The 17,582-nt window shown below is 40.3% G+C and overlaps 1 protein-coding gene across 1 annotated transcript; it reads right to left on the bottom strand.

The window, feature by feature from the left end:
* Window positions 1-14,196: 14,196 nt before the first annotated feature.
* LOC147653712 (uncharacterized) lies at window positions 14,197-17,190 on the bottom strand. The gene is made up of 2 exons (XM_086885282.1): window positions 14,993-17,190; window positions 14,197-14,679 (listed from the first exon to the last, which is right to left on the bottom strand). The coding sequence occupies exons 1-2, from the start codon at window positions 15,803-15,805 to the stop codon at window positions 14,482-14,484; spliced, it is 1,011 nt and encodes a 336-aa protein (XP_086741408.1). The 5' UTR covers window positions 15,806-17,190; the 3' UTR covers window positions 14,197-14,481.
* Window positions 17,191-17,582: the final 392 nt, after the last annotated feature.

The raw sequence follows: 17,582 nt of genomic DNA, 5'->3' as shown, positions 1-17,582 counted from the left end.
GGATTTTGGCCGTGTTTTGAGAAGATTTAGGGAATTTTGTGTGATTTTTCTGGGATTTTGTTGGGTATTGAGGAAATTTTGTGGGATGTTTTTGGAATTTGGTGGGGCTTTTCAAGAATTTTGTGGTATTTTGAAAAGATTTAGGGAATTTTGTGGTGTTTTTTCTTGAATTTTGTGGGAAACTGTGCTGATTTTATGGGGCGTTTCTGGAATTTGGTCGAGTTTTCAGAAGATTTAGGGATTTTTGTGGGATTTTTGTGGGATGTTCTGGGAATTGGTGGAGATTTTGTGGGACATTCCTGTGAATTGGTAGGGTTTTGAAATGATTTAGGGAGTTTTGTGGGACTTCTCTGGAATTTTGTGTGTTTTTTCTGGAATTGTGTGGGATTCTGAGGAGACTTGAAGAATTTTGAGGAATTTTTCTTAGATTTTGTGGAAACTTGTGGCAGTTTTGTGGGATTTTTGTGTGATTTTGTGGGATATTGAGGCGATTTAGGGATCTTGAGGGATTTCTCATGTATTTTGTGGGAATTTGTGGAGATTTGGTGGGATATTTTTCTAGAATTTGGTTGTGTTTTGAGAAGATTTAGGGAATTTTGTGGTGTTTTTTCTTGAATTTTGTGGGAAACTGTGCTGATTTTATGGGGCGTTTCTGGAATTTGGTCGAGTTTTCAGAAGATTTAGGGATTTTTGTGAGATTTTTGTGGGATGTTCTGGGAATTGGTGGAGATTTTGTGGGACATTCCTGTGAATTGGTAGGGTTTTGAAATGATTTAGGGAGTTTTGTGGGACTTCTCTGGAATTTTGTGTGTTTTTTCTGGAATTGTGTGGGATTCTGAGGAGACTTGAAGAATTTTGAGGAATTTGTTTTAGATTTTGTGGGAATTTGTGAAGATTCTGTGGGATTTTTCTGGAATTTGGTGGGCCTTTTCCAGGACGTTGTGTGGTTTTGAGGAGACTTGAAGAATTTTGAGGAATTTTTCTTAGATTTTGTGGAAACTTGTGGAGGTTTTGTGTGATTTTTGTGTGATTTTGTGGGATATTGAGGCGATTTATGGATCTTGAGGGATTTCTCATGTATTTTGTGGGAATTTGTGGAGATTTGGTGGGATATTTTTCTAGAATTTGGTCGTGTTTTGAGAAGATTTAGGGAATTATGTGGGATTTTTCCTGGAATTTTGTTGGATATTGAGGAGATTTTGTGGGTGGTGTGTGGAACTTTGAGGGACTTTTCTGGAATTTGGTGAGATTCTGTAGAGAACTGACAAATTATCAGGGATTTTTCATGTATTCTGTAAGAATTTGTGGAGATTTGGTGGGATATTTTTCTAGAATTTGGTCGTGTTTTGAGAAGATTTAGGGAATTTTGTGGGATTTTTCCTGGAATTTTGTTGGATACTGGGGAGATTTTGTGGGATGTTTGTGGAACTTTGAGGGACTTTTTAGGAATTTTGTGAGATTCTGTAGAGAACTGACGAATTATCAGGGATTTTTCATGTATTCTGTGGGAATTTGTGGAGATTCTGTGGGATTTTTGTGGATTTTGGCCGTGTTTTGAGAAGATTTAGGGAATTTTGTGTGATTTTTCTGGGATTTTGTTGGATATTGAGGCGATTTTGTGGGATGTTTCTGGAATTTTTTGGGGCTTTTCAAGAATTTTGTGGTATTTTGAAAAGGTTTAGGGAATTTTGTGGTGTTTTTTCTTGAATTTTGTGGGAAACTGTGCTGATTTTATGGGGCGTTTCTGGAATTTGGTCGAGTTTTCAGAAGATTTAGGGATTTTTGTGAGATTTTTGTGGGATGTTCTGGGAATTGGTAGAGATTTTGTGGGACATTCCTGTGAATTGGTAGGGTTTTGAAATTATTTAGGGAGTTTTGTGGGACTTCTCTGGAATTTTGTGTGTTTTTTCTGGAATTGTGTGGGATTCTGAGGAGACTTGAAGAATTTTGAGGAATTTGATTTAGATTTTTGTGGGAATTTGTGGAGATTCTGTGGGATTTTTTTGGAATTTGGTGGGCCTTTTCACGAACTTTGTGTGGTTTTGCGGAGACTTGAAGAATTTTGAGGAATTTTTCTTAGATTTTGTGGAAACTTGTGGAGGTTTTGTGGGATTTTTGTGTGATTTTGTGGGATATTGAGGCGATTTAGGGATCTTGAGGGATTTTTCATGTATTTTGTGGGAATTTGTGGAGATTTGGTGGGATATTTTTCTAGAATTTGGTCGTGTTTTGAGAAGATTTAGGGAATTTTGTGGGATTTTTCCTGGAATTTTGTTGGATATTAGGGAGATTTTGTGGGATGTTTGTGGAACTTTGAGGGACTTTTCTGGAATTTGGTGAGATTCTGTAGAGAACTGACGAATTATCAGGGATTTTTCATGTATTCTGTGGGAATTTGTGGAGATTCGGTGGGATTTTTGTGGATTTTGGCCGTGTTTTGAGAAGATTTAGAGAATTTTGTGGGATTTTTCTTGAATTTTGTTGGATATTGAGGAGATTCTGTGGGATGTTTGTGGAATTTTGAGGGACTTTTCTGGAATTTGGTGAGATTCTGTAGAGAACTGACGAATTATCAGGGATTTTTCATGTATTCTGTGGGAATTTGTGGAGATTCTGTGGGATTTTTTTGGAATTTGGTAGAGTTTTGAGAAGATTTAGGGAATTTTGTGGGACTTTTCTGGGATTTTGTTGGGTATTGAGGACATTTTGTGGGATGTTTCTGGAATTTGGTGGGGCTTTTCAAGAATTTTGTAGTATTTTGAAAAGATTTAGGGAATTTTGTGGTGTTTTTTCTTGAATTTTGTGGGAAACTGCTGATTTTATGGAGCGTTTCTGGAATTTGGTCGAGTTTTCAGAAGTGTTAGGGATTTTTGTGAGATTTTTGTGGGATGCTTGTGGAACTTTGAGGGACTTTTCTGGAATTTGGTGAGATTCTGTAGAGAACTGACGAATTATCAGGGATTTTTCTTGTATTCTGTGGGAATTTGTGGAGATTTGGTGGGATTTTTCTGGAATTTGGTAGAGTTTTGAGAAGATTTAGGGAATTTTGTGTTGTTTTTTCTTGAATTTTGTGGGAAACTGCTGATTTTATGGGGCGTTTCTGGAATTTGGTCAAGTTTTCAGAAGATTTAGGGATTTTTGTGGGATTTCTGTGGGATGTTCTGGGAATTGGTGGAGATTTTGTGGGACATTCCTGTGAATTGGTAGGGTTTTGAAATGATTGAGGGAGTTTTGTGGGACTTCTCTGGAATTTTGTGGGGTTTTTCTGGAATTGTGTGGGTTTCTGAGGAGACTTGAAGAATTTAGAGGAATTTTTCTTAGATTTTGTGGAAACTTGTGGAGGTTTTGTGTGATTTTTGTGTTATTTTGTGGGATATTGAGGCGATTTAGGGATCTTGAGGGATTTCTCATGTATTTTGTGGGAATTTGTGGAGATTTGGTGGGATATTTTTCTAGAATTTGGTCGTGTTTTGAGAAGATTGAGGGAATTTTGTGGGATTTTTCCTGGAATTTTGTTGGATACTGGGGAGATTTTGTGGGTGTTTTGTGGAACTTTGGGGGACTTTTCTGGAATTTGGTGAGATTCTGTAGAGAACTGACGAATTATCAGGGATTTTTCATGTATTCTGTGGGAATTTGTGGAGATTTGGTGGGATTTTTCTGGAATTTGGTAGAGTTTTGAAAAGATTTAGGGTATTTTGTGTTGTTTTTTCTTGAATTTTGTGGGAAACTGTGCTGATTTTATGGGATTTTTCTGGAATTTGGCCGTGTTTTGAGAAGATTTAGGGAATTTTGTGTGATTTTTCTGGGATTTTGTTGGGTATTGATGAGATTTTGTGGGATGTTTCTGGAATTTGGTGGGGCTTTTCAAGAATTTTGTGGTATTTTGAAAAGATTTAGGGAATTTTGTGGTGTTTTTTCTTGAATTTTGTGGGAAACTGTGCTGATTTTATGGGGTGTTTCTGGAATTTGGTCGAGTTTTCAGAAGATTTAGGGATTTTTGTGAGATTTTTGTGGGATGTTCTGGGAATTGGTGGAGATTTTGTGGGACATTCCTGTGAATTGGTAGGGTTTTGAAATGATTTAGGGAGTTTTGTGGGACTTCTCTGGAATTTTGTGTGTTTTTTATGGAATTGTGTGGCATTCTGAGGAGACTTGAAGAATTTTGAGGAATTTTTCTTAGATTTTGTGGAAACTTGTGGAGGTTTTGTGTGATTTTTGTGGAATTTTGTGGGATATTGAGGCGATTTCGGGATCTTGAGGGATTTTTCATGTATTTTGTGGGAATTTGTGGTGATTTGGTGGGATATTTTTCTAGAATTTGGTCGTGTTTTGAGAAGATTTAGGGAATTTTGTGTGATTTTTCTTGAATTTTGTTGGATATTGCGGAGATTTTGTGGGATGTTTGTGGAACTTTGAGGGACTTTTCTGGAATTTGGTGAGATTCTGTAGAGAACTGACGAATTATCAGGGATTTTTCATGTATTCTGTGGGAATTTGTGGAGATTTGGTGGGATTTTTGTGGATTTTGGCCGTGTTTTGAGAAGATTTAGGGAATTTGGTGGGATTTTTCCAGGAATTTTGTTGGATATTGGGAGATTTTTTGGGATGTTTGTGGAACTTTGAGGGACTTTTCCGGAATTTGGTGAGATTCTGTAGAGAACTGACGAATTATCAGGGATTTTTCATGTATTCTGTGGGAATTTGTGGAGATTCGGTGGGATTTTTCTGGAACTTGGTGGACCTTTTCAAGGACTATGTGTGGTTTTGAGGGAACTCAAAACACGGCCAAAATCCACAAAAATCCCACCAAATCTCCACAAATTCCCACAGAATACATGAAAAATCCCTGATAATTCGTCAGTTCTCTACAGAATCTCACCAAATTCCAGAAAAGTCCCCCAAAGTTCCACAAACATCCTACAAAATCTCCTCAATATCCCACAAAATTCAAGAAAAATCCCACAAAATTCCCTCAATCTTCTCAAAACACGACCAAATTCTAGAAAAATATCCCACCAAATCTCCACAAATTCCCACAAAATACATGAAAAATCCCTCAAGATCCCTAAATCGCCTCAATATCCCAAAAAATTACACAAAAATCACACAAAACCTCCACAAGTTTCCACAAAATCTAAGAAAAATTCCTCAAAATTCTTCAAGTCTCCTCAAAACCACACAATTCCAGAAAAACCCCACAAAATTCCAGAGAAGTCCCACAAAACTCCCTAAATCATTTCAAAACCCTACCAATTCACAGGAATGTCCCACAAAATCTCCACCAATTCCCAGAACATCCCACAAAAATCTCACAAAAATCCCTAAATCTTCTGAAAACTCGACCAAATTCCAGAAACACCCCATAAAAACAGCACAGTTTCCCACAAAATTCAAGAAAAAACACCACAAAATTCCCTAAATCTTTTCAAAATACCACAAAATTCTTGAAAAGCCCCACCAAATTCCAGAAACATCCCACAAAATCTCCCCAATATCCAATAAAATTCCAGGAAAAATCCCACAAAATTCCCTAAATCGTCTCAAAACACGGCCAAAATCCACAAAAATCCCACCGAATCTCCACAAATTCTTACAGAATACATGAAAAATCCCTGATAATTCGTCAGTTCTCTACAGAATCTCACCAAATTCCAGAAAAGTCCCTCAAAGTTCCACAAACATCCCACAAAATCTCCCCAGTATCCAACAAAATTCCAGGAAAAATCTCACAAAATTCCCTAAATCTTCTGAAAACTTGACCAAATTCCAGAAACGCCCCATAAAATCAGCACAGTTTCCCACAAAATTCAAGAAAAAACACCACAAAATTCCCTAAATCTTCTCAAAACACAACCAAATTCTAGAAAAATATCCCACCAAATCTCCACAAATTCCTACAAAATACATGAGAAATCCCTCAAGATCCATAAATCGCCTCAATATCCCACAAAATCACACAAAAATCACACAAAACCTCCACAAGTTTCCACAAAATCTAAGAAAAATTCCTCAAAATTCTTCAAGTCTCCTCAAAACCACACAAAGTCCTTGATAAGGCCCACCAAATTCCAGTAAAATACCACAGAATCTTCACAAATTCCCACAAAATCTAAAACAAGTTCCTCAAAATTCTTCAAGTTTCCTCAGAATCCCACACAATTCCAGAAAAAACCCCACCAAATTCCAGAGAAGTCCCACAAAACTCCCTAAATCATTTCAAAACCCTACCAATTCACAGGAATGTCCCACAAAATCTCCACCAATTCCCAGAACATCCCACAGAAATCCCACAAAAATCCCTAAATCTTCTGAAAACTCGACCAAATTCCAGAAACGCCCCATAAAATCAGCACAGTTTCCCACAAAATTCAAGAAAAAACACCACAAAATTCCCTAAATCTTTTCAAAATACCACAAAATTCTTGAAAAGCCCCACCAAATTCCAGAAACATCCCACAAAATGTCCTCAATACCCAGCAAAATCCCAGAAAAATCCCACAAAATTCCCTAAATTTTCTCAAAACACAACCAAAATTCCAGAAAAATCCCACCGAATCTCCACAAATTCCCACAGAATACATGAAAAATCCCTGATAATTCGTCAGTTCTCTACAGAATCTCACCAAATTCCTAAAAAGTCCCTCAAAGTTCCACAAACATCCCACAAAATCTCCTCAATATCCAACAAAATTCAAGAAAAATCCCACAAAATTCTCTAAATCTTCTCAAAACACGGCCAAATTCCAGAAAAATCCCACCAAATCTCCACAAATTCCCACAGAATACATGAAAAATCCCTGATAATTCGTCAGTTCTCTACAGAATCTCACCAAATTCCTAAAAAGTCCCTCAAAGTTCCACAAACATCCCACAAAATCTCCCCAGTATCCAACAAAACTCCAGGAAAAATCCCACAAAATTCCCTAAATCTTCTCAAAACTCTACCAAATTCTAGAAAAATATCCCACCACATCTCCACAAATTCCCACAGAATACATGAAAAATCCCTGATAATTCGTCAGTTCTCTACAGAATCTCACCAAATTCCAGAAAAGTCCCTCAAAGTTCCACAAACCACCCACAAAATCTCCTCAATATCCAACAAAATTCCAGGAAAAATCCCACATAATTCCCTAAATCTTCTCAAAACACGACCAAATTATAGAAAAATATCCCACCAAATCTCCACAAATTCCCACAAAATACATGAGAAATCCCTCAAGATCCCTAAATCGCCTCAATATCCCACAAAATCACACAAAAATCACACAAAACCTCCACAAGTTTCCACAAAATCTAAGAAAAATTCCTCAAAATTCTTCAAGTCTCCTCAGAATCCCACACAATTCCAGAAAAAACACACAAAATTCCAGAGAAGTCCCACAAAACTCCCTAAATCATTTCAAAACCCTACCAATTCACAGGAATGTCCCACAAAATCTCCACCAATTCCCAGAACATCCCACAAAAATCCCACAAAAATCCCTAAATCTTCTGAAAACTCGACCAAATTCCAGAAACGCCCCATAAAATCAGCACAGTTTCCCACAAAATTCAAGAAAAAACACCACAAAATTCCCTAAATCTTTTCAAAATACCACAAAATTCTTGAAAAGCCCCACCAAATTCCAAAAACATCCCACAAAATTTCCTCAATACCCAACAAAATCCCAGAAAAATCACACAAAATTCCCTAAATCTTCTCAAAACACGGCCAAAATCCACAAAAATCCCACCAAATCTCCACAAATTCCCACAGAATACATGAAAAATCCCTGATAATTGGTCAGTTCTCTTCAGAATCTCACCAAATTCCAGAAAAGTCCCTCAAAGTTCCACAAACCACCCACAAAATCTCCTCAATATCCAACAAAATTCCAAGAAAAATCCCACATAATTCCCTAAATCTTCTCAAAACACGACCAAATTCTAGAAAAATATCCCACCAAATCACCACAAATTCCCACAAAATACATGAGAAATCCCTCAAGATCCCGAAATCGCCTCAATATCCCACAAAATCACACAAAAATCCCACAAAACCTCCACAAGTTTCCACAAAATCTAAGAAAAATTCCTCAAAATTCTTCAAGTCTCCTCAAAACCACACAACGTCCTGGAAAAGGCCCACCAAATTCCAGTAAAATCCCACAGAATCTTCACAAATTCCCACAAAATCTAAAACAAATTCCTCAAAATTCTTCAAGTCTCCTCAGAATCCCACACAATTCCAGAAAAACCCCACCAAATTCCAGAGAAGTCCCACAAAACTCCCTAACTCATTTCAAAACCCTACCAATTCACAGGAATGTCCCACAAAATCTCCACCAATTCCCAGAACATCCCATAAAAATCCCTAAATCTTCTGAAAACTCGACCAAATTCCAGAAACGCCCCATAAAATCAGCACAGTTTCCCACAAAATTCAAGAAAAAACACCACAAAATTCCCAAAATCTTTTCAAAATACCACAAAATTCTTGAAAAGCCCCAGCAAATTCCAGAAACATCCCACAAAATGTCCTCAATACCCAACAAAATCCCAGGAAAGTCCCACAAAATTCCCTAAGTCTTCTCAAAACACGGCCAAAATCCACAAAAATCCCACCAAATCTCCACAAATTCCCACAGAATACATGAAAAATCCCTGATAATTTGTCAGTTCTCTACAGAATCTCACCAAATTCCAGAAAAGTCCCTCAAAGTTCCACAAACCACCCACAAAATCTCCTCAATATCCAACAAAATTCCAAGAAAAATCCCACATAATTCCCTAAATCTTCTCAAAACACGACCAAATTCTAGAAAAATATCCCACCAAATCTCCACAAATTCCCACAAAATACATGAAAAATCCCTCAAGATCCCTAAATCGCCTCAATATCCCACAAAATCACACAAAAATCCCACAAAACCTCCACAAGTTTCCACAAAATCTAAGAAAAATTCCTCAAAATTCTTCAAGTCTCCTCAGAAGGTTCTGGATGAGGGTAGAAATAATTAAAAAGCATCTTGAAAGTAACATCATATTTTTGTCAGCCATCTCTTCAGGGACTACTTTAAATCCCAGAATGTTCAAGAGCCATCATCACTGTACAAACAGAAGCTCCAACTGAACGAAACCAGAAGAAGTGGATATGGCAAATTCTCTGGTCCAAGTGGTGATATTAATCTGGTGAGGCTCTGGATTCCCATTTCAGACATACTATCACAGCTTAAATATAGGAAAAAATTGGGATTTTACTTTGCTGTGGTCTCTTTTTGTTTTGCAAAATATGTGATAGTTAATATATGAGTAAAATCTTGTATAAAAACAGGTTTGTTTTTTGGTTTTTTTTTCTAACAAATAGCCAAATGCATATTACCTGCCTTGCTGGAAAATAATTGAGGTCTTCCTCTAAGAAATTTTTTCTCAGAGTGCCTTTCTTTGTGATTTGTGTTCTTATCTTAGGAAGATACAGGAGTTGCTCATTTTAATGCTGTCCAGCAGACTATTCCATGCTTTCTCAGCTGTTTGGATCTGCAGTTCAGGATTGGACCAAGAAAAATGGTGATGGGATGAAATTATTTTTATTCTTAAATGAGGACAATTCCATTTTTAAACATACACATGTGCTTCCAATGCTTTCAGTAGTCAAGGATGAAATTTTGAACAGACATGAATTCCTCAGTCTTTGTTTCTTTTTCCCTGAAGGATGGAATTTGGACTTTGCCCACCAGTGCAGTCCTTGCTATGGGCAGATGTTTCTTCTGTTCTTCTTACCAGCAGTAGGAGTGGTTGGACACTGAACCTCAAAGAAGAGGGAGCTAACATCCCTTACCTGGATAAGTCCCACAGGTAAGCACCTTGGAGAAGTTCTTCAACCAAAACCAGTTCCTGTAAGGCTTTCCAGCCCTTGACAGGAAATAAGCTGATTCCTGCAGGCTGCAACATGAAGACTTCCAGACTGAAGTGAGCATCCTGCTATAAGGAAGGATTTGGGAGTAGTGAGTCATCATTTGTATGGGAAATTAATCTGTGATTTTTATTTATTGTTTTTTTTCATTTGAAGTAACATCACATCATCATAGAGAGACATTGTCTGTCATTTCTGGTGTGGATACCTGAATAACTCAGCTAGACAGGTAGCATGATAAGGCAATACAATGCAGATATTGAAAGGAATTTTTTGGATGATTTTTTTGTTAGTTCAAGCTGCAGTCCCTGATTTATTCAGGCTTTGAAGTACCATGCAAGCCTTTCCCACAGAAGAAATTCTGTTTTATGTAAATAATGCACTGTGCAGTAAACTAGAAGAAAGCAGGGAGCATAGAGCATGAAGTTAGTGTTTCATGCAGGTGTTTGAAGGCAATGTGGGATTCCAGAGCTTAGTGTTTGAATTGCAACTTGAATTTCCTTCTTTGCTGTTATTTAGACTGCTCTGAAGTAGTCATGAGAAGCAAAAATGAAAGGCAATGTTGTTTGATGGGGACTGTGGTAGGGCTTTCTTGCCAGATTTGAAATGGCTTGAATTGATTAAAATCTCCAGGTGAGGGGAAGGTTGTATCCATTCCTCTCTCTTATTAAAGCAAATTTTCCAAGAGGGATGTAAAATTGCAGTTGAGGGTTGGGGTGGTTTTTTCTTTTTTCCCTTCTTTCATGTGCAACCTAACAACTCCAATTTCGCAGGCCTATTTAACATTTGATCCCTAAAAGTCAGTCCTTTGCTTTGTATTTTGGGCACTTGTTCATCTTGGGGAATTTGTCATCTTCTCAGGGCATTGAAGGTCAACCAAATGCTGCAGGTTTCATTCTTCCTTTCATATGGTCTATGTCCTGGGGTTTGACTCTTAAGCAGAGCTATTTTTTTATTTTGCAGCCTAGCAGTTGTACGGTGGGGCTGTGTGCAGGTGAATTGACTTGAGAACGATGGGTAAATCAGCTCCTGGGAAGATGTGCACTGCCTGGCCCCGATGCTTCAGCATGCTTGAGGTCAGCTTGGCTGCCTCTGACTGTCTAATAATAATGCAGAATAACAGAATTAAGTATTCATTGTAATTGGTGATCAATAAGATTTGTTTTCAGCTAAGTCTGCGTGCTAGTTTCTAAAGCACTCCAGTCTGTTTCATCAATGACCTTTGTGATTTTAGCTTAAGCTTTCCAGTTTCTGCTGTTGTTATTTTTTGCCCTGTCGCTGTGAGAGGAAGGGATGATGGCTGGAGGTTTGGCAGTCAGCGAGGGCCTGGCCACCACTGCAGTTCTGTACACTCAGCCTTGGAGATGTGATCAGGAATGTGCTGTTAGTTGCCAGTTTTGTATTGCAAAGACTGAGCATGCTGCCATCACTGTGTTTGATGAGTGAGTTTTCATTGGTTTGGTCCAACTCCAAAGCAGCCTTAATTTGAAGGTGGAATTCTTTGTGGATGAGGCTGTGAAGAATATGGTGTTTATACTCCCATCCTACGGGCAGTACGGTAGAACAACTCCTAACTGATTTGGTAATAAAGACCTAGTTTTTCTTCACTAAACCTGCCCTAGCCAAATTCATCAGCTGGTGATAGCTATCTCTGGAGTGGAAAACCTTTATTGAGTTGATTGACAATTTAATATACTTTGTCAAGCTGTGTTGTTTAGTTTCTGTTGATCCAGAGACACCTGAGGCTCCTTTTGCTTCCTAAGGGATTAAAGTAGCAAGCACTTAGAATGAGATATTGGGAAGATGGGTGCAGGAGACTTTGTAATTTACTATGGAAAAACATAATAATGATGATGAATATTTCAGGTGGAAACGATAGCATTTCACTATATACTATGTGAAATGCTTTTATGTGGTCTTTTTCATTTCTCTTTTATTTTTTAATCCTGGATAAATTAAATGAGGCTTTTGGGGAAAGCATGAGCTGGAATTTCTATTGAGGTTGATAACCTCTGATTCTGCTCTCGTTTGTCTGTCTGCTGGAACTTGTAGCAAACTAGCTATGTCCAAGTTTAATTGTGTAATAATTATTTTTCAAATTGAGCCTTTCTCACTTGGTGCTGATGTATTTGGGGGAGGGAGGGGAATGGAGAGTAAAGAGCTCCTTTCATGAATACAATTGAAATTTCATCTTGCTGATTTGAGCCTTTCCAAGATTCAAGTGAGCATTGGATCAGGTTGGAACTGAGGGGATGACTCATGACTCTGGCATAAAAACTACATTGCATTCCACATATTAGGAGTTTTCTGTTGCCCACAAGAAAGTTCAGGAAAAAAAGACAAAAAGAGAAATGGGTTTCAAATTTCCTGTGCTATTTTCAGTTGACTCCTCTTTCTGGAGATGCCTTAGCAAGTGTAGGACATCTGAAAAACTTGGAACTGCAACTTTCTTGTTGAGGCTCTGATGAACATTGCTTCTGTCATCAAGTTCTTGTGTTCATACTTTGAACTTAGCTGAGTAATGTTGGTATCAGCAGACTCTGCTAAAGCCATGCCTTCCTAATTAATAATGCATTCTTAATAAAAAAAAAAAAAATCTATTTCTTCATGTATTTAATTACCTAGTGAGTGTAAGACTGAATGAAGTTAATACCGTGCAGATTTCAAGCAAAACGCTGCTTTTTAATGTGCTTCAGTATAGGCTATGCACAAGTCAATAGACATGATTTTTAAGCTTCAGTTACCTTTCATTACCCTGTGCATATTCAAATTCAGATTGATGAATGCTGAACCAAAAGCAGACATCATAGAGTTAATTGAAGTTCTTTAAATTCAGAGGCAAACTATTTTCATAGCTTTGTTTTGAGGGTGGGTTGCTTTTGATGTCTGGGGTTTTTTTGGCTAAGGCAATGGCAAACATTTATTTATCCTGCTCCCTCCCCATTTTCCACCATCGTTGTTGCCAGTGATGCCTGCAGTGCTCAGTGGTCAATGACCCTCAGCCAGGGTGAGCTGCAGGAGCCTTACAGACGGGCCTGTTCTTTCTCCCAGTGCTAGAACAAGTGCAACAGCACAGTGCCATTTTGCTAAAAGCTAATATTTTTCCCAGCAGCTTCTTCTCCAGGCAGAATGAAATGCTTTCTTCAAGAGCAACCACATCTTTTCTCTGCCTGAAAGGTTGTGTTTGTTTGGGGTTTTTTCTCTTGCCTTAGGTGAGAGATAAAAAAAAAATGAAGAGGAAAGCCCAAGGAAATGCCAAAAGTACCACCTGGTAGTAATTTTGTGTGAGTGTCTCCATTTACACTTCAAACTTGCTCTTGGAGAACTTGGAGCTGCATTTAAAATGTATTTTGGTAGGTGGTCAGCTGCTGACTATCTGCATTTCTTCTTCCATTTCTTTTCTGTGCTTGTTTGGTATTGCTGCTGAATGTCCCCAAAGAGTAAAGTGGTGTGGAAGAGTTGAGGAAGCAGCTTTTGAAATTCTAAAGCTGATGTGTAGGTTTTGTTCCTCTTGGATTTTTAAAAGCAGGTATGTCATCCAAGTTAACTTTCTTCAGCAAGTAACAAGATTGTCGTCCTTCCACTGATGCTCTGTATTTTAACAGAGGTATTTGATGGTGCTGGAAAGGAGCAAGATGCAGAATGAGTTTGAGAGAAGTGATTTAAAGTGGGAGCACAGATGGTTGATTCCTAAAAATCAAAAAACGGATGTTTTGTTTTGTAGGAAAATGAAATCTAATCCTATTTGAGGGTCAACAGGATAAATACAAAGAACTAAATACAGATGTAGATACATATATACATATATGCGTGTATATATATATATATATATATATATATGTATAACCCCGCCCCCCGAAATCTATGAAGCAGGACTGATTGGTGCCATAGCCCAGGCAGCCTGTGGATCTAATTGCCTGCCTGTATTCAGCCCTTGCCTGGATGCCAGGGGAGACGTCTCTGGATTTGTCTCCAGACAGCTTTCCAGGGATGATCCTGCTCCTTTCCTGGTGCCCCAGAGTGCTGCAAGCCCCCCGTCCTGGGGCCATGGTGATGCCTGCCGGGGCCTTTAGGGTCCCCCCTAAAGGGCAGACAGGGCTTGACTGCAAGCTTCCTTGGAAGCTGGAGGCAGGTGAATATTGGCCACCTTCTTCTTTCCCGCTGCCCTCCGTGCTCTTGCAAAGCCTGCTGGGGCACTGGGGCTCTCCATTGCAGGCAGTCTGGAGCTGCCATGCAAAGCCATCTCTCAAGGAGTCCCCAGGTCTCAGGTGCAACCTCAAGAAAATGACACAGCAACGTGTAGAAAACGTGAACTTTATTCACTTGACTACTTCTAAAATCTACAATCCAACGTTACTAGAAGACTATGGGGTAAGAATCTTAAGGCTAAGAAACTTCAATGCTTCAACTGTTTAGAACTGAACACTAAGGGAAAGGTCAACTTCTTGGGGGAAACGTGGTGGGGAATCGAACAACAACAGGGGTGTGGCTAACTTGTAAGGTGGGGAACGTCGCAGTGCCTGGGCTGGGCACTGGTCACCCGTTCCCCGTAAGGTTCTGTAGCTGGAGCGCGACGCTGGAGGTCAGAGCTGTGGGGAGGTGCGGAGTCTCCTGTCACTGCCCTCTTTTGCCGCCATCTTGGTGGTTGGTTGAGGGCTGTCGCGAAGGAGCAGCCGCATCAGGTCGCGGTTGTCCATCAGCAGCTGCATCAGCTCCGTGGGACAGCCCTGTCTTCGATGGCGGCGGGGCCCCGCACGGCCCGAAGGGCTCTGGAGATTCCGCTGCAAGGCAAAGCACAGGGATCCCCATGGAAGAGGCAGAGGGGCAGAGCGGGGCCGGCACCTGTGGGGCTGCCTTTGGCCTGGGAGACAGAGACTCGGGCCCAGTTGGGCTGGGCTGGCCCGGGGAAGAGGCTGCAGCAGGCAGAGCTCTGCCGCCTCTGCTTGGTGCTGTCCATGGAGCTCAGCCCCTGGGCCGCATTCCCCAGCCAGGAGCTCAGGCCCCTTCTGCCGCAGGGCATTGGCCAAAGGGTGCCCAAGAGGCCCTCAAGGTCTGCCCCATCCCGCCTGCCTGACCCCCCACCCCCCTCCTCACCTCTCGCCAGCGTCTCTGAATTCTTTTTCCGAGCGACCATCCCATGGCCATTCCTATGATGAGCAGGTCGATGAGCAGGAATGTCCTGGCCGCCCACCGGATGCGCTCAGGGTCCGACTCGTCCAGATGACAATCCTCCAGAAGCAGAGGAGAGGCATCCGTGCTGCGCTCAGGTTTGCTCACAGGGTCGAGGGGATGAGCCAAGAGCAGCAGCACGTAAAGCTGCAGCAGCGCGGAGGAGCCGTGAGCAGCCATAGTGCTCTGCCAGCAGCACCGAGGCTCTGGGCGTCTCTCTGCGAGCAGCTGTGCCTGGGCACTGGGGCGCAGCAACAGCTGGGGACAGTTGCCAGCCAGCGTGCCGTCCCCAGAGGCTGTGATGTCACAGAAGCACAGAACGCCCTGGCTGCAGAGAGCCCTGAGAGAATGTTGAGTCCAAGCTGGGAGCCATGGCGGCAAGCATGGCCAGCAGAGCGGGGCCCGAGCGCTGCGGCCTGGCTTGCCTTGCACCCGTGCCACAATGATGACTCCAGCAGCCCCTGTCAGGCCATTGCAGTATCTGATGGCCCACGCTGGGCACAAGTTCTTCCCAATGGCCAGCGTAAACCTCCCTTGGCCCAGCTTCCAAGCCTTGTTGGCATCTGCTCTCTCTTGTCCTTGCCCACCTGGCTGGCGCTGCCGTGTTGCTCGCTGGCCTGTCTGTGGGAGAAGAGGCTGTGCCAATGAGTGCTGCTCAACTTGGAGGCCATTCAAAGGAGGATTTGATTGTGCCTGCTGTGGGAAGAAGGAATATGCGTGCACATGGCCACTTCCCATAGGTTTTACCCCAGATTTTCATGAGCAGCTGTCCTAGTGAAAGTCAAGTCTGTTTTAGTGAGTATTTGAGGGCTTCCAGAGCACAGTGCCATCTCAGGGGAATTCTGCTGGTTGAGTTCTACTGAGGCTTTGAGATGAGTTGCAAATCCTGAAAATGTTCTCCTTGCCCAGGTAGTAATTTCACAGTTTAGACTCTGGGGATATTGATTGCTCAGTGTTGAGGACCTCATGTAACTTTCAGCCCCAGAAACTTTCAACCTCCAGTGATTGTCCTTGAGACAAAACCATTTGAAATCTTTTTTTCTGTGGACAGGAATTGCTTCGGTGTTACTTCACATCATCCATTAAAAATTTGATGCCTGGAACAAATCCCGAGTGCTGTGTGATTTCCTTGGTCGTGTTCTTTGGAATGGCTTCCCCCTCATTTTGTGAAGCTGGCCCCAGAAAGGTCATAGATGGGTGAGAAGTTCTGAAAGGCCAAGTGGTGCAGATCTTTGCCTCCTGTTTCGAGGTCTGCGGTGAGCTGTGAGTCCAAGAGCTGATCTGACGTGATGGTGAAAACACAGTTGTCGTGGTTTTAAAGCAGTAACTGAAAAAATACTAGAAAACTTACTTATTTCTTGCTGTGAGATATGGATTAGAGCAAGAGCAAAACAGGCTTAAAACTTAAAAGGAATAAAGAAAGTTTATTCACAAAACTACAAGAATAAGAACACCAGAATAAACTTTCAGAAAACCCTTTTATCCCGCACTACCCAGCATTCCCTTGTTCACATGACAAGATAGAGACAAAAGACTTTGGAACTTTGGTGTTTAAAACAGTCCCAATTCTTGCTAGAGTCTCTTTATCAGTGTTTGTATAGAAACAGAAATCTTCTTCTGCTAATCTATGGAGTTTCTCACAAGAAAAATATTTCTGTTATAGTTTTCTATTTGTTTGATGCCAGCTGCCCGGAAATCTGCCATGAGTTCACTCCTCCCATTTCACATCACTCTGAGGTGTGTATGGGCCATGAGTCCTCTTCATCTGTCTCTGTGAGCTTCGCAGGAAAACAGTTTTCTCATTGCCCTCAAGGCCTCAAATCTTCACTCCACTCTGTTCCAGCGCCTCACTGTATCACAATTACTCTACTTTTTACTCAAAATCCACACTTTGAACACTCCATGCTTCCCAATATACTCTGTCATGAATTAAAGGAGTTTTTTTCAGAACATGGTTGTCCATCTCCATAGCTTTAAGAGAAAAATATTTCAGCTTATAAAGCATCTCCTTATTCTCTCTTCCCTATCTAAAACTTAAGCCTTGTTTTTGTCCTATATTTTTCTAATACTAAAAAAAAAAAAATCTGTGTTTTTCTAAAAGTGAAAAAAAAAAATAAAAAAATAAAGTAAAGAGTAGAAACAGAATAATATTTCTGAGAGGCAGGACATTTTTTAGTTTGTGTTGTCCGATGGAACAACAGCCACTTGAAGAAATTCCATATAGTAGAACATGTCACATTTGTCAATTTTAACCTGAAATTTATTAACAGGAATGTCTGTACTACGAACATGTGTTAAGTATAGGAATATATTGCATGTTTTCCTACTTGTAAGAAGTAAATTTCTGTCTTTACAAGCTAACACCATTAATTTCAGCTCTTAGTTATTCCCATTGCATATTCTTTTAAACAGACTTAATCAGACAAATTTTGTGTTATTTAGCAAGTAATGCTTGGTTATTACTACAAGTTCTTGAAGTCATAACACTTAAAATTGCAGTACATATATATTATTC

This window comes from Cyanistes caeruleus, chromosome 4, assembly GCF_971803275.1.
Source record: "Cyanistes caeruleus chromosome 4, bCyaCae1.hap1.1, whole genome shotgun sequence".
Classification (NCBI taxonomy): Eukaryota; Metazoa; Chordata; class Aves; order Passeriformes; family Paridae; genus Cyanistes; species Cyanistes caeruleus.
The sequence above is the reverse complement of the archived record's forward strand: the minus strand, read 5'-3'. Positions and strand labels throughout refer to the sequence as shown.

Excerpts from the sequence above, each read along its gene's own strand:
- LOC147653712 (XM_086885282.1), bottom strand. The coding sequence starts at position 15,805 with ATGGGAAGTGGCCATGTGCACGCATATTCCTTCTTCCCACAGCAGGCA. Across the intron at positions 14,680-14,992 it reads TTCAGAGACGCTGGCGAGAG|CGGAATCTCCAGAGCCCTTC; the intron begins GTGAGGAGGGGG and ends TTTGCCTTGCAG.